General features: G+C 42.5%; 1 protein-coding gene across 8 annotated transcripts in view; it reads right to left on the reverse strand.

The window, feature by feature from the left end:
- Positions 1 to 17,824, reverse strand: part of LOC110526654 (transient receptor potential cation channel subfamily M member 7) — an 82,509-nt gene that overhangs the window by 10,546 nt on the left and 54,139 nt on the right. For 4 of the 8 annotated variants that reach the window (XR_016496890.1, XM_036981030.2, XM_090238962.1 and 1 more), the window contains exons 22-32: positions 13,751 to 13,925; positions 9,889 to 10,021; positions 9,559 to 9,743; positions 9,101 to 9,233; positions 8,163 to 8,944; positions 2,945 to 3,039; positions 2,459 to 2,555; positions 2,244 to 2,323; positions 1,718 to 1,755; positions 695 to 726; positions 510 to 557 (exon numbers count right to left, since the gene is read on the reverse strand). Coding sequence is in view for 5 of the 8 variants with exons in the window: in XM_036981030.2 (XP_036836925.1) it covers positions 510 to 557; positions 695 to 726; positions 1,718 to 1,755; positions 2,244 to 2,323; positions 2,459 to 2,555; positions 2,945 to 3,039; positions 8,163 to 8,944; positions 9,101 to 9,233; positions 9,559 to 9,743; positions 9,889 to 10,021; positions 13,751 to 13,925 (1,798 nt within the window). In the remaining 3 variants the exon portion in view is untranslated. Of the gene's footprint in view, positions 1 to 509; positions 558 to 694; positions 727 to 1,717; positions 1,756 to 2,243; positions 2,324 to 2,458; positions 2,556 to 2,944; positions 3,040 to 7,672; positions 8,945 to 9,100; positions 9,234 to 9,558; positions 9,744 to 9,888; positions 10,022 to 13,750; positions 13,926 to 17,824 lie in introns of all 8 variants that reach the window. The other 4 variants (XM_090238959.1, XM_090238961.1, XR_016496892.1 and 1 more) reach the window with 3 other exon arrangements.

Here is a 17,824-nt window from a genome sequence, read left to right on the forward strand (position 1 = left end):
GTTCACATCACAATGAGTTAGACGTAGTTAAAGGGTTAGATCACATCACAATGAGTTAGATGGAGTTACAGGGATAGTTCACATCACAATGAGTTAGACGTAGTTAAAGGGATAGTTCACATCACAATGAGTTAGACGTAGTTAAAGGGTTAGATCACATCACAATGAGTTAGACGTAGTTAAAGGGTTAGATCACATCACAATGAGTTAGATGGAGTTACAGGGATAGTTCACATCACAATGAGTTAGACGTAGTTAAAGGGATAGTTCACATCACAATGAGTTAGACGTAGTTAAAGGGTTAGATCACATCACAATGAGTTAGATGGAGTTACAGGGATAGTTCACATCACAATGAGTTAGACGTAGTTAAAGGGATAGTTCACATCACAATGAGTTAGACGTAGTTAAAGGGATAGTTCACATCACAATGAGTTAGATGGAGTTACAGGGATGGTTCACATCTCAAGGAGTTAGAAGTAGTTAAAGGGAAAGTTACAGCCACTCACAATCCTTCCTGCTCCCCAGATGGGCGTGTCTGTAGAGACATGATGCAGCTGAGAGGAAGGAGAGAAAATATAATTTGTCAAAGAGGCGAATAGAGAGGTGAACCGCCTGTTCATCTCAGAGAAAGAAATCAGGAACTATCAAGTTACAGTAATAGTACAGAAAGCAAGTTCCAATGGACACATACCATTTATACCTGAGTCCTCCCCTGGTGCCCTGCTGAGAGAGAGAACACACAACGGACATTAACATCCACCTCAGAGATAGAGATCATTACATTTGTTGTCGTCTCTACCTTCTTGCCCTTTGTGCTGTTGTCTGAGCCCAATAATTGTTTGTACCATGTTGTGCTGCTGCCATGTTGTGTTGCTACCATGTTGTTGTAGTAATGTTGTGTTGCTACCATGCAGTGTTTCCATGTGTTGCTGTCATGCTATGTTGTTGTCTTAATTCTCTCTTTATGTAGTGCTGTCTCTCTTGACGTGATTTTTTAAATCCCAGCCCCCATCCCCGCAGGAGGCCTTTTGCCCTCTGGTAAGTCCTCATTGTAAATAAGAATTTGTTCTTAACTGACTTGCCTAGTTAAATAAAGGTTAAATAAATAAAAAACGTAGAAATAACCCATTTTGCATGTGCATCGTCAATGAGGATTTCCAGAATTTGAAAGTAGTGGGATCAGCCAATGAATTATACTTGTGAGCAAACATTCCATAACTACAGGTGGCAGTAGATCACCAACCTTGACTTTATACCTGTTCAGACAACACACTCCAAGTAGCAGTATGCACCATTTCAGTTTGTTTACCAACTCATAGAAGTAGTAGAATAAAAAGTACTACTTCAAAATGGAGATGGCCTCAATGGCGCTGCCTATACTCTCACAGACACTATACAGTAGAACAGTAGTAAAACACCGTTCACCTATTAATTAACACATACTAACACTACGGGCAACCACCCACTCCCCCTAATAGCTGTTTTGGGAATGTGATTGGAACATTGTTTCCGGTCACCATGGTAACGGTAAGCCAGGCTTGGCCCAGGGTTACGAACCAAACTGTGGGAACACTGAACTGATCAACAACCAAGAGATCTACTAGACCCACAGCTGTAAGTGAGTTCATCTACTCTACTCTTCCAGGGCTGTAAGTGTAAGTTGACCCCAGCTGAAAAACCAGGATGATGGTAGGAATGCATGCCAGGTACTTACAGACTACTGGCCTGAGCTGTCTTGACCTGAGCCCTCTCCTGAGGAGAGAGGAAAACATGCCAGTCACACAGTCAGTCACACAGTCAGTCGGTTGTACAGTTGGTCGTACAGTCAAGCCAGTCGGTCGTACAGTCAAGCCAGTCGGTCGGCTGTCGTCAGTCAATCACTCACCCGTCGTCAGTCAATCAGTCGGCTGTCGTCAGTCGGCTGTCGTCAGTCAGTCGTAGTCAGCCAGTCGTAGTCAGCCAGTGGTACAGTCAATCAGTCAGTGGTACAGTCAATCAGTCAGTGGTAAAGTCAGTCACTTGTAGTCAATCACTTGTCAGTCAGTCACTTGTAGTCAATCACTTGTCAGTCAGTGGTACAGTCAGTCGTACAGTCAGTCAGTCAGTGGTACAGTCAGTCAGTCAGTCAGTCAGTGGTACAGTGAGTCAGTGGTACAGTGAGTCAGTGGTACAGTGAGTCAGTACTGATTTCAGAACCTGAAGGGGTGTAAGACATCATACAGTTATGGGACAGTTCTCACCAGTAGTAGTGCAGCTCTGGGGTCTTCGTGGATGAGGATGTCTTCCGCTGACACGCCGCTCCTCTCTCGCTTACTGAGAGCTGCAGACCCACAACAACCAAAGACCCTTTCAGTTAGCACACATAGTATACATGTCATGACCTCTGGCAGGTCTTGTCAGGGTTCTGCAGTGTATTCATGTGTCTAGCAGCACAGGTCTATCTTCCTGGACTTACAGGAGTCTGGATGGAGGAAGGAGGGACTCCGGTCAAACTCAGTGAAGCCAGCATATGAGTTGACCGTCCTCATATTACCTTGGCCTTCAGGATGACCCTGTAGACAGAGAGAAAGACACAGAGAAAGACACACTGGCATCAGTGTCTAGGAGCAACTTCCTCCTACTGGGCTCAGCTGATGAGATCTGTTTTCCTGTTTTTCACATAGTGAGGCTAAGGTTAGGATATGTGGGGACAATGTGTTTGGACAGGAAGCCATTAAGGAATTCTTGTTTGTTCTGTGGAAGTGTCTCTGTGATGTTTCATGTAAATAAACTGCTCCGCCCTGGGAACTAGAACTAACAGGTTGTTTTTTTAAATGGTCATAACATTGACTGACATTCTACCAACCAACAACCACTTCCCAACCAGGAACTAAGAGCAAGTAAATAACTGCCTCAATACCTAGGAGGAGGAACACACACATAACCCCACATACTGTCTCACCTGTTCCCTGGGCTGCGTGGCTGGGCTGAGCTGTCTGGAGGAGATGTCTCTGGGGAAGGAGCGCTGCAGGTCCAGGTGAAGGTTGTCTTTATGACCTGGAGGACGGGGAACACTGTTAGACAGATACAGAGACAGCATCACACCAAGGGTGGCCAACACTTGTCCTGGAAGGCTGCAGGCTTTTTTGTTGGGGTCATTTCAATTTGATAACTTTCTGAATTAAAATGGAATTGACCCAAACCCTGATCCAGGTCAGGAGTTGGCCAAACCTGGTTCTGTGCCTTAGCGAGAACATCTTAGACCTCTGGGACAGTCACTGAAAGACAGATGGACAGAGGGTAGGTGCCTCAACCTTTCCATGTGACAAACCCTTTAACCAATACAGACAATTTCAGGAAAGGTTGCAAATTTCAACCAATCAATCAATCCATGGCGATACAGTCACAACTCTGTCACCATCAACCAGAGGCCAACACCCCAACACAACAATGACATTAGACAAGACAAAAGGTTGACATAATAATTGACAGGTAGAGCAAGAGAAAGAGAGAAATCTGAAATTGAGACAACAACGACGAGTTAATTACAAATCTGATCCTAGCACCCTACAGCCCAGGCACCTCTTCCTAGGCCGTATTACCATAAACGCTACATGGCCAATGCAGACGTAGGATTGACCATGCAACGCCTTTAAAGATCCCCCTTAGCCAAATCAGAGGGTCAATAGGGAAAGTGAAGGGAACAAATTACAATAGTTGGAGGGCGGAGTTAGTTCTGAGGTGATTTTGATTCCCAGTTTAAGGTAGATTTCTATAACCGTTTAGCTGTAATGTAAGTAGCTGTTGTATATGTAGCACACTAGCATGTGAACCTGTATAAGTAGCTAAGAAGAGTTGATGACTGAGTGACGAGACCAGAGCCCTATACTACAAAGAGGAGTTAGCGAGGTAAGTGTGGTCAACTCGGAGTAACATTTTGCAAGGGATCCTTCAGAACTAACCTGATCAGGGGCAGGCTAACTCAGGGCTAACTCCATTTATCTGAATGAAGCGTCTGAGCCGTGAGTTGAGGACCAATGAAATTAGATTCCCCCTCTCACCAAGACTACGTTGTCATCCCCTTCATTTTAGGACGACTGATGAACTATTTTATACAATTTTAACTGTATTTTTTTCTATAGTAATATTAAAAACACCACATTACACATTTAGTAATCACAGCATGCATTTGAAAGTTGACGCATAGTGAAACGTTTGTATGATTTTCTAAAATGATTTTATTGATAGGTAGGGAAATAGGGACTTGTGCATTGATAAGCATTCGAAAGCACAAAGACGGCACTAACTAAACGGCACTTCTAATAGCCTATGTCACAGCATAGCCTGCTGAATTTGCAAAATAACTTTTCTTTCATGTTGATTTCAGCCTAAAACATAAAAATGCGAACATTGTCTCAATTAAGAGTTCGGTGTTCGACTAGCCAGTTAACTGTACGTGCATGTTGCACATGAAGTGACGTGGGCGATGAAACTACGATAAGTCATTCATTTCCAATGGAAGAGAAGCTAAGTGGGCGTGGGACTGTTGGGCGATGCGAGCATGGGCGAGGGACGTGAACAGGATGGGACCAAAAATGAGGAAACCGGAACTTTATGCAAATACTTTGCGATGTACTTGACCAATTTAAAGCTCAGCATAGCTTCCAGTCCCTACTGGATTGGCTGTTGATACCGAGCACTACCTAGCTTGCTAGCACCCACACGAGGGCGAAGCTAGCATGGCGAGGCGGCATACAAGTGTAGTTAAAAAAACAAACATACTGACAGTGCATTTCCACATAACACGATGGGGGGCAATGAAACAACCTTGCTTGATATTTAACTTTCTAGCACCCACATAAGGGGAAGCTTGAGTGGCTATCCAAATTATTGTGTTATGTGGAAATCCCCTCTGAGCCTGCTTGCATTAGCTGCATGATCAAAATCCACCTTAGTATGGATGAAGCCTGGGCTTGAATGTGAAGCTAACTGAAGCTGGCTAGCTTTATAAAAGTCTTGAGTAGATCTAGTTTCAAATCGTAGTATACCTCTCAGATAGCGACTCTAGAAACGGGCAATTCTACAGTTTGCTTTGTGTCCCGTCTGAAGGTACGATGCAACACTAATATTAGCCACTAGCTAGCCAACACTAGATAACTAGCGTAGCAAGCCATCTCCATAAGAGGCAAATACATGTATATTGTATGTACGCTACCATAGTTTTATTCGAGCTCAGATAGCAACCCTAGACACCAGGAAATACTAGGGTTTTCTCTGAGTCTTGTGAAGAAACATCATCCTGCTAACTAGCAACACTAGCCCTCTGTTTCCCACTGCCGCACTGGCTAAGGACCACCATCGCCTGCATTGGATTGGTGAAGTGAAATGTAAAAAATTACTTGTTTCCAAAAATTCCCCAAAATTAAACTGGTGCATGCATATGTATTCACCCCCTTTGCTATGAAGCCCCTAAATAAGATCTGGTGCAACCAATTACCTTCAGAAGTCACATAATTTGTTAAATAAAGTCCATCTGTGTCACATGATCTCAGTATACATACACCTGTTCTGAAAGGCCCCAGAGTCTGCAACACCACTAAGCAAGGGGCACCATGAAGACCAGGGAGCTCTTTAAACAGGCTGTGGAGAAGTACAGATCAGGTTGGGTTCTAAAAAAAATATCAGAAACTTTGAACATCCCACGAAGCACCATCAAAACCATTATTAAAAAATGGAAATAATATAGCACCACAACAAACCTGCCAAGAGAGGGCCGCCCACCAAAACTCACAGACCAAGAAAAAAATAAGCAAACACGTTTGGTGTTCACCAAAAGGCATGTGGGAAACTCCCCAAACATATGAAAGATGGTACTCTGGTCAGATGAGACTAAAATTGAAAACACTATGTCTGGCGCAAACCCAACACCTTTCATCACCCCGAGAACAACATCCCCACAGTAGTGAAGCATGGTGGTGGCAGCATCATGCTGTGGGGATGTTTTTCATCGGCAGGGACTAGGAAACTGGTAAGAATTGAAGGAATGATGGATGGATGGAGATAAATACAGGGAAATTCTTGAGGGAAACCTGTTTCAGTCTTCCAGAGATTTGAGACTGGGACGGAGGTTCGCCATCCAGCAGGACAATGACCCTTAGCATACTGCTAAAGTAACACTCGAGTGGTTTAAGGGAAACATCTTAATGTTTTGGAATGGCCTAGTCAAAGCCCAGACCTCAATCCAATTGAGAATCTGTGGTATGACTTAAAGATTGCTGTACATCAGCGGAACCCATCCAACTTGAAGGAGCTGGAGCAGTTTTGCGTTGAATAATGGGCAAAAAAAATCGCAGTGGCTAGATGTGCCAAGCTTATAGAAACATACCCCAAGAGACTTGCAACTGTAATTGCTGCAAAAGATGGCTCTACAAAGTATTGACTTTGGGGGGGTGAATAGTTATGCACGCTCAAGTTCAATTTGTCTTATTTCTTGTTTGTTTCACAATAAAAAATATTTTGCATCTTCAAAGTGGTAGGCATGTTGTGTAAATCAAATGACACAAACCCCCCAAAAATCTATTTTAATTCCAGGTTGTAAGGCAACAAAATAGGAAAAATGCCAAGGGGGCTGAATACTTTCGCAAGCCACTAAGGGTACCAACCGTTTATTGACTGTTATCGAATGTGTATGTTTTACTGGCGAATGACAATGAGTTGTTGCTATGAGTTTATGAAGTCTATTGATTGAACATGATGGCATACTGATTGGTTTATTTTGAAGTCTTGATTGAGCATGGTGCCATACTGATTGGTTTATTTTGAAGTCTTGATTGAGCATGGTGCCATACTGATTGGTTTATTTTGAAGTGTTGATTGAGCAGGTGCCATACTGATTGGTTTATTTTGAAGTCTTGATTGAGCATGGTGCCATACTGATTGGTTTATTTTGAAGTCTTGATTGAGCATGGTGCCATACTGATTGGTTTATTTTGAAGTGTTGATTGAGCAGGTGCCATACTGATTGGTTTATTTTGAAGTCTTGATTGAGCATGGTGCCATACTGATTGGTTTATTTTGAAGTCTTGATTGAGCATGGTGCCATACTGATTGGTTTATTTTGAAGTCTTGATTGAGCATGGTGCCATACTGATTGGTTTATTTTGAAGTCTTGATTGAGCATGGTGCCATACTGATTGGTTTATTTTGAAGTGTTGATTGAGCATGGTGCCATACTGATGGGTTTATTTTGAAGTGTTGATTGAGCATGGTGCCATACTGATTGGTTTATTTTGAAGTGTTGATTGAGCAGGTGCCATACTGATTGGTTTATTTTGAAGTGTTGATTGAGCATGGTGCCATACTGATTGGTTTATTTTGAAGTGTTGATTGAGCAGGTGCCATACTGATTGGTTTATTTTGAAGTGTTGATTGAGCATGGTGCCATACTGATTGGTTTATTTTGAAGTGTTGATTGAGCAGGTGCCATATCAGGTTATGCTCAGGGTTTTTGAATTTTGAGAACACACCTGTGGTTATTTCATTTTAGTTAGACCCCATACCACCCCGTTAGACCACTAACAACCATACTTCACCCTGGTTAGGAAAAGGTGTGTTACAGGTGAAAGGTAGAGTGTGATCTGAGATTTTCCCCACTGCCAACTTAAACTCTGACTCAAACTCCAACTCAAACCTCTGTCTCTGGTAGTTTCCCTGCTGTCACTTCTCAGGGGGGCTTCAGTCCTTTCCCCCTGCTGAGGGGACCCTGGCTGGGCCATGGGGCTTGAGGACCCCACCTCTCTGGTTCTACAGCCGCGGGGTCTCCTGGGCATCACTGCAGAGGCCAGGGCGCAGCCAGGGAGGGGGCTGTTCCTGTGAGCGTCAGCATGCGGCGAGGGTGCGGCCTGACGGGCGGTCTCAGGAGCCAACGGAAGCTCAGCATTTCTGCCCTGCCCACCCATCAGAACTCCTTCCGGTCTTCCCTCGTCATCGGAAAATGCCTCATTCACATATCCTTCTGCCCTCCCCTCCCTCTCACACCTTCCCACCAATTGCTTCCCGTTTCTCAATGGAAGCAGGCAAGCAAACGGGGCGAGCAATGTCAGAAGTCTTGGACACAACAACAACAACAGTGGGGTACACACAGCTAGTGTCCTCGTCTTTCTCCTCACAGTTATACTTACCAACAAACGCACCAAATTCTACAGCAAAGGCAGAGGTGGAAGCAGAGGTTCTGTCTTTGTCTGGCCCAGCCAGGCTGAGTTCTGGGTGGCTGGAGACCGAGGGCTGGGAGGGGGTAGAGCTGACGTAGAAAGCAGCCCTAGCAGAGGGCACGCTGGGCAGGCTGGAGGGGCAGTCGGAGATGCCCACCTGCACTGGACGGGTCAGCTGCCACTGGGTGAAGGAGTGGCCGCGTAGCCGCAGCTCTGGAGGACTGACAGTAGGGGGCGCCGGAGCTGGGCAGAGGGAGAAGGCACTGTGACTAGCACTGCCACCCGTGGAGGATCCAGCCTCTATAGCAGCAGTAGCTTGGTGCCCCAGCCCAGCCCAGTCTCCTCTCCGCTCTGGGGGACTGAGCGTCAGTGGCGGGTTTGGGTCCACCCCACTCCCAAACAGAGAATCAGCCATGTTGCCCCCCACCACCACCCCGGACACCTGGGGGAAGGAGGAACCGAAGTAGGCGCCCACGCTGCGTTTTACCCCCTTGGATTGGGGGGTAGGGTCCTGGGGGGTGGGGGCCAGACTGGGGGCAAAGTTTTTGGACAGACTGAGCTCCCTGGTGATCTGGTTGTGGACCTTGCTGGCTTCAGAGGCCCTCTGGGCGGTCAGGGTCTTCAGGGTGTCCACGGTCAGAGCTGACAGGTCCTGAAGGTGGCCGATCTGAGAGTCCAGCGTGTGGAGGGAACGCTTGATGAAGTTCACTCTATTACCGACCTCCTTCAGCTGGATACACATGGTCTCAACCCTGAGGAGAGAAAGGAGAAACACATCTATGTTGCCACAGAGTTCAATATTCAATTAACCTCCTAATCCTCTTATGTTATATATACACTATAACTGTTACTGTCAGCGCAAGGGTCAAATAAAAACGGGGGTGAATGGTAACTAATGTAACAGTTACCTGTCTGATGTGAGGCGGATGCGCTCATCGCTCCCTGAGTGGAACTGGTCGTTTTTCTCATGGAAGTACGTCTCCACACACTGCTCCTCAAAGTCATGGAGCTTCTTCTGATCCTCCTCCGTTAGAAACAACTCTGGAGGGAGGAAGGTAGGGAAGGAAGGAAAGATGGGGAGATGGGAAGGGAGAGGATGAAGAGCTTTCTAGTTTCAACAAGGCATTTCACCTCTTTTACAGATCAACATAACTACTAGTACACATTTTTCACAAATAAGTTATTGTAGCTGCATATATTTTTACTGATAAACTAGAGATCCCAGAGACACCTATACATTTTATAGTCTGTTCATACACTACTGGTGTCCCCCAGATCTCAGTACTAGGGCCTCTCTTGTTCTCTCTGATCACCAAGTGGTTCTGTCATATCCGCATTTTAGAGCGATAAATGGTAGTTCCCGTACTTGGTCCGTAAGAGTGACTGTCCTTCTTCCTCTTGTGACAGATGCAGGAGAAGAAAGAGACTAGGTGGGAGAGGAGGATGAGGGGAGGAGGGAGGACTGGCTTCTCATGGTAGGCCATGACGAAATGATACCTCTGGTACTTCCATACCAGATTACTGATTGACATCACTTGGAGGTACACATTACTGAGGAGAAGAGAGAGATGGCAAAAATAGATATACACAGTGATGTAGAAAATTGGGGAAAAACATACTGTTATTAATGAATAATGAGAATAGTATTGGTCACAGAACAGCGCTCTGTGGAACACCATTGTGTGTGTAGTCTTACTTGAAGAAGGCGATGAGAAGGTTAACTATCAATATGTATTGGACAAAGAGGTAGACTGCTTGTAGGAAAGGAGTGATCCACACTGAAGTGGAGCACAGGGATTTCACATTCGTATCAGTATTATTGGCACACACTGTGGAGAGAGGGGACTGGGTCAGAGAAACACACACAGTGTTTCACACATCCCAACACAAATAACACACACATCCCAAACAACACACAGTGACAAGTGTAGATCATTCACACACACACACACACACACACACACACACACACACACACCTCTAAACTCCAAGCACTGGTTTTGTACAGCCAAATTAAGCCTTCTATTGTCTTTGTCTCTCCAGATTTTTTGTTTTTGTCTAGGAGTAAACATAATTTGGGTCAGTAAAACCAGCGACTACCATCTAATTTGTAGAATAACATTTCATTATACTGCACAGTATCTACTGCTACTGTATTCATTCTGCTCTATATATCAATAGCTAGTCTCTTCCCACAGCCGCTGTATCTCCCACACAACTGTGGTGGAGCTCCCTGAGTCTGATGAGCGAGACAGGTAGCTGCGACTACTATACAGTGAGGGAAAAAAGTATTTGATCCCCTGCTGATTTTGTATGTTTGCCCACTGACAAAGAAATTATCAGTCTATATTTTTAATGTTAGCTTTTTTTTGAACAGTGAGACAGAATAACAACAACAAAAATCCAGAAAAACGAATTGAATTTTTACCCCCCTTTTCTCCCCAATTTCATGGTGTCCAATTGTTAGTAGCTACTATCTTGTCTCATCGCTACAACTCCCGTACGGGCTCGGGAAAGACGAAGGTCGAAAGTAATGCGTCCTCCGATACACAACCCAACCAAGCCGCACTGCTTCTTAACACAGCGAGCATCCAACCCAGAAGCCAGCCGCACCAATGTGTCGGAGGAAACACCGTGCACCTGGCGACCTTGGTTAGCGCGCACTGCGCCCGGCCCGCCACAGGAGTCGCTGGTGCGCAATGAGACAAGGATATCCATACCGGCCTAACCCGGACGACGCTAGGACAATTGTGCGTCACCACACTGACCTCCCGGTCGCGATCGGTTGCGACAGAGAGCCTGGGCGCGAACCCAAGAGGCACAGAGCCCTTAACCACTGCACCACCCGGGAGGCCTGATTTGCATTTTAATGAGGGAAATAAGTATTTGACCCCTCTGCAAAACATGACTTAGTACTTGGTGGAAAACCCCTTGTTGGCAATCACAGAGGTCAGATGTGTCTTGTAGTTGGCCACCAGGTTTGCACACATCTCCGGAGGGATTTTGGCCCACTCCTCTTTGCAGATCTTCTCCAAGTCATTAAGGTTTTGAGGCTGACGTTTGGCAACACAAACCTTCAGCTCCCTCCACAGATTTTCTATGGGATTAAGGTCTGGAGACTGGCTAGGCCACTCCAGGACCTTAATGTGCTTCTTCTTGAGCCACTCCTTTGTTGCCTTGGCTGTGTGTTTTGGGTCATTGTCATGCTGGAATATCAATCCACGACACATTTTCAATGCCCTGGTTGAGGGAAAGAGGTTTTCACCCAAGATTTGACGGCACATGGCCCTGTCCATCGTCCCTTTGATGCGGTGAAGTTGTCCTGTCCCCTTAGCAGAAAAACACCCCCAAAGCATAATGTTTCCACCTCCATGTTTGACGGTGGGGATGGTGTTCTTGGGGTCATAGACAGCATTCCTCCTCCTCCTCCAAACACGGCGAGTTGAGTTGATGCCAAAGAGCTCCATTTTGGTCTCATCTGACCACAACACTTTCACCCAGTTGTCCTCTGAATCATTCAGATGTTCATTGGCAAACTTCAGACGGGCATGTATATGTACTTTCTTGAGCAGGGGGACCTTGCGGGCGCTGCAGGATTTCAGTCCTTCATGGCGTAGCGTGTTACCAATTGTTTTCTTGATGACTATGGTCCCAGCTGCCTTGAGATCATTCACAAGATCCTCCCGTGTAGTTCTGGGCTGATTCCTCCGTTCCTTCCTTCCGTTCTCATGATCAATGCTACTCCACGAGGTGAGATCTTGCATGGAGCCCCAGGCCGAGGGAGATTGACAGTTCTTATGTGTTTCTTCCATTTGCAAATAATTGCACCAACTGTTGTCACCTTCTCACCAAGCTGCTTGGCGATGGTCTTGTAGCCCATTCCAGCCTTGTGTCGGTCTACAATCTTGTCCCTGACATCCTTGGAGAGCTCTTTGGTCTTGGCCATGGTTGAGAGTTTGGAATCTGATTGATTGATTGATTGATTGCTTCTGTGGACAGGTGTCTTTTATTCAGGTAACAAACTGAGATTAGGAGCACTCCCTACCATTAAAATTATAGACTGATCATTTCTTTGTCAGTGGGCAAATGTACAAAATCAGCAGGGGATCAAATACATTTTTCCCCTCACTGTATATTACACAATGTATCTTCCGTAAATATCATTACTCAATATCATAAACACACTATCTCAAATGTGCTCTATGCAGCAAGTCTGAATGTCACTTAGTCTCGCAATTATGTCAATAGGAGACTAAGTGAAAAGTTCCCTTAACTGGAAGTTAAGAATTATCCCCATGTGTACAACAATGTTTACTAAATGTTACAGGATGAGGCATTTGACGTTGGTTCCTACTTCACAGTAGGGCCGATTCAAAATACGTTTTTCCCCCCCAGAAATGGCTTCTTGAACATGTGAACTTTCATATGCCTTAAATACAAACTTGTATGGGATTGGTAAATATGAATAAAAATGTCAAATGTGCCTAGTTTAGCCAAGGAGAAAGCACTGAGCTATACTGGGAGAAAGACAGGATATTTCCTGGCTAGTCATGATTGGCTGAGATAATGGTTGGGTATGCCGAGATATGATCCCTGTTTGGTTTGTCATGTCACAGGCTTCTGGATATAACAGAATGGGCTCTTCTCTGGTAAATTCACTTCTGGATATAACAGAATGGGCTCTTCTCTGGTAAATTCACTTCTGGATATAACAGAATGGGCTCTTCTCTGGTAAATTCACTTCTGGATATAACAGAATGGGCTCTTCTCTGGTAAATTCACTTCTGGATATAACAGAATGGGCTCTTCTCTGGTAAATTCACTTCTGGATATAACAGAATGGGCTCTTCTCTGGTAAATTCACTTCTGGATATAACAGAATGGGCTCTTCTCTGGTAAATTCACAGATCATCTTTAAATCACAGATTTTTTGGAAAGATAAAACTATGGAAAACTGCAAAAGTGTTCCTACAGCTCTCAAAAACATTGCTGCCCTGAATTTAGCAGGGTTTAAGTAGAGAGACTACTTTCTGGAGGACAGTGCCATGCTGACTCCCATGTTTACTCAAACTACAGTGTAGGATACGCCATTTTGAAGCTCTGAGCCTGTACTTTAAGTCAATCACTTACATTTGACATGCCTCAAGATAAATCTGGACCCAATAATCTAAACTAAAGCCCTGATTGGTTAAAAGCTGCTGTTCTCTACCATTGCTGGCTATACCTTCCCTAACAGGGGCCGACTGGCTGTGTCCTCAATCAACTCCTAGCCCCTACCTCCTAAGGACTTGATTACTTATGAAAGAACTGGATAGGCATAGTAAAACATATGCATATCCAATCAAGGGTCTAGGGTCTCATTCTGTACTCTAAATCAAAATCATTTAAACACAGCGACTGTGTGAGGTGACTGTGTGGTGCGGTGCAGGACGCGTTGACTAGACCAAACCTGGGTTTTTGATTGATTTCCAGTGCTAATCAGCTTCTCATGCCGTGGTGAGAATCCTTAAGAAAACTCTTACCATCGTAGTCGTTTATACCAGGCTCGTCTTCCTTACCGTCAATTTCATACGCATACACTTCCCCGTACATCATCCAGTACGGCTGGAAGACCACATCTTTGAGCAGCGTCCAACTGGGCTCCTCATTTGGGTACAGGATGGCTTTCCGCGGCACGCCATAACTCAACAACACCACCGCCATGATCACCACAATATAAAACATATTGGCCACCTAGAGGAATAATATGACACACATGATCATAGTATATACACATTACAGGATGGCTTTCTGGGGCATGCCATAACGCAACACCAGCGCCACCTAGAGGAATATATACATTGTCCTATACATTATCACAACAATACAAAACAGCCATCTGTATGAATAGAGACATTACCACCACTATATTAAGGGCATGTGCATGCAGTTAACCAGGTCTAAGTTCTGAGAATAAACGTTCAAGTTCCTGGGAAATACTGATAGAATTTCCGGACTCACAGCTACGGCGCCTCAGAATGAACAGAACTGGTGCTGGATCCCTGTAGTCTATCAAAACATGTTGTTGATAGTAGACATTACTGCCACTATGTAAAACATGTTGTTGATAGTAGACATTACTGCCACTATGTAAAACATGTTGATATATAGAGGTAACTGCCACTATGTAAAACATGTTGTTGATAGTAGACATTACTGCCACTATGTAAAACATGTTGATATATAGAGGTAACTGCCACTATGTAAAACATGTTGTTGATAGTAGACATTACTGCCACTATGTAAAACATGTTGATATATAGAGGTAACTGCCACTATGTTAAACATGTTGTTGATAGTAGACATTACTGCCACTATGTAAAACATGTTGTTGATAGTAGACATTATTGCCACTATGTAAAACATGTTGATATATAGAGGTAACTGCCACTATGTAAAACATGTTGTTGATAGTAGACATTACTGCCGCTATGTAAAACATGTTGATATATAGAGGTAACTGCCACTATGTAAAACATGTTGATATATAGGTAACTGCCACTATGTAAAACATGATGATATATAGGAGGTAACTGCCACTATGTAAAACATGTTGATATATAGGAGGTAACTGCCACTATGTAAAACATGTTGTTATATAGAGGTAACTGCCACTATGTAAAACATGATATATAGGAGGTAACTGCCACTATGTAAAACATGTTGATATATAGGAGGTAACTGCCACTATGTTAAACATGTTGATATATAGAGGTAACTGCCACTATGTAAAACATGTTGATATATAGTTAACTGCCACTATGTAAAACATGTTGATATATAGGAGGTAACTGCCACTATGTAAAACATGTTGATATATAGGAGGTAACTGCCACTATGTTAAACATGTTGATATATAGAGGTAACTGCCACTATGTAAAACATGTTGTTATATATAGGTAACTGCAACTATGTAAAACATGTTGATATATAGGAGGTAACTGCCACTATGTAAAACATGTTGATATATAGGAGGTAACTGCCACTATGTAAAACATGTTGATATATAGGAGGTAACTGCCACTATGTAAAACATGTTGATATATAGGAGGTAACTGCCACTATGTAAAACATGTTGTTATATAGGAGGTAACTGCCACTATGTAAAACATGTTGTTATATAGGAGGTAACTGCCACTATGTAAAACATGTTGTTGATAGTAAACATTACTGCCACTATGTAAAACATGTTGATATATAGGAGGTAACTGCCACTATGTAAAACATGTTGATATATAGAGGTAACTGCCACTATGTAAAACATGTTGATATAGAGGTAACTGCCACTATGTAAAACATGTTGATATATAGAGGTAACTGCCACTATGTAAAACATGTTGTTATATATAGGTAACTGCCACTATGTAAAACATGTTGATATATAGGAGGTAACTGCCACTATGTAAAACATGTTGTTATATATAGGTAACTGCCACTATGTAAAACATGTTGATATATAGGAGGTAACTGCCACTATGTAAAACATGTTGATATATAGGAGGTAACTGCCACTATGTAAAACATGTTGATATATAGGAGGTAACTGCCACTATGTAAAACATGTTGTTATATAGGAGGTAACTGCCACTATGTAAAACATGTTGTTATATAGGAGGTAACTGCCACTATGTAAAACATGTTGTTGATAGTAAACATTACTGCCACTATGTAAAACATGTTGATATATAGGAGGTAACTGCCACTATGTAAAACATGTTGATATATAGAGGTAACTGCCACTATGTAAAACATGTTGATATAGAGGTAACTGCCACTATGTAAAACATGTTGTTGATAGTAAACATTACTGCCACTATGTAAAACATGTTGATATATAGAGGTAACTGCCACTATGTAAAACATGTTGTTGATAGTAAACATTACTGCCACTATGTAAAACATGTTGATATATAGGAGGTAACTGCCACTATGTAAAACATGTTGTTGATAGTAAACATTACTGCCACTATGTAAAACATGTTGATATATAGGAGGTAACTGCCACTATGTAAAACATGTTGATATATAGGAGGTAACTGCCACTATGTAAAACATGTTGTTATATAGGAGGTAACTGCCACTATGTAAAACATGTTGATATATAGGTAACTGCCACTATGTAAAACATGTTGATATATAGAGGTAACTGCCACTATGTAAAACATGTTGATATATAGAGGTAACTGCCACTATGTAAAACATGTTGATATATAGGTAACTGCCACTATGTAAAACATGTTGTTATATATAGGTAACTGCCACTATGTAAAACATGTTGATATATAGGAGGTAACTGCCACTATGTAAAACATGTTGATATATAGAGGTAACTGCCACTATGTAAAACATGTTGATATATAGAGGTAACTGCCACTATGTAAAACATGTTGATATATAGAGGTAACTGCCACTATGTAAAACATGTTGTTATATATAGGTAACTGCCACTATGTAAAACATGTTGATATATAGGAGGTAACTGCCACTATGTAAAACATGTTGATATATAGGAGGTAACTGCCACTATGTAAAACATGTTGATATATAGGAGGTAACTGCCACTATGTAAAACATGTTGTTATATAGGAGGTAACTGCCACTATGTAAAACATGTTGATATATAGGTAACTGCCACTATGTAAAACATGTTGATATATAGAGGTAACTGCCACTATGTAAAACATGTTGATATATAGAGGTAACTGCCACTATGTAAAACATGTTGATATATAGGTAACTGCCACTATGTAAAACATGTTGATATATAGAGGTAACTGCCACTATGTAAAACATGTTGATATATAGAGGTAACTGCCACTATGTAAAACATGTTGATATATAGAGGTAACTGCCACTATGTAAAACATGTTGATATATAGAGGTAACTGCCACTATGTAAAACATGTTGATATATAGAGGTAACTGCCACTATGTAAAACATGTTGTTATATATAGGTAACTGCCACTATGTAAAACATGTTGATATATAGGAGGTAACTGCCACTATGTAAAACATGTTGATATATAGGAGGTAACTGCCACTATGTAAAACATGTTGTTATATAGGAGGTAACTGCCACTATGTAAAACATGTTGTTGATAGTAAACATTACTGCCACTATGTAAAACATGTTGATATATAGAGGTAACTGCCACTATGTAAAACATGTTGATATATATAGGTAACTGCCACTATGTAAAACATGTTGATATATAGAGGTTACTGCCACTATGTAAAACATGTTGATATATAGAGGTAACTGCCACTATGTAAAACATGTTGATATATAGAGGTAACTGCCACTATGTAAAACATGTTGATATATAGAGGTAACTGCCACTATGTAAAACATGTTGATATATAGGAGGTAACTGCCACTATGTAAAACATGTTGTTGATAGTAAACATTACTGCCACTATGTAAAACATGTTGATATATAGAGGTAACTGCCACTATGTAAAACATGTTGTTGATAGTAAACATTACTGCCACTATGTAAAACATGTTGATATATAGAGGTAACTGCCACTATGTAAAACATGTTGTTGATAGTAAACATTACTGCCACTATGTAAAACATGTTGATATATA

This window comes from Oncorhynchus mykiss, chromosome 6, assembly GCF_057628025.1.
Source record: "Oncorhynchus mykiss isolate SJ-2025 chromosome 6, ASM5762802v1, whole genome shotgun sequence".
NCBI classification, from domain to species: domain Eukaryota; kingdom Metazoa; phylum Chordata; class Actinopteri; order Salmoniformes; family Salmonidae; genus Oncorhynchus; species Oncorhynchus mykiss.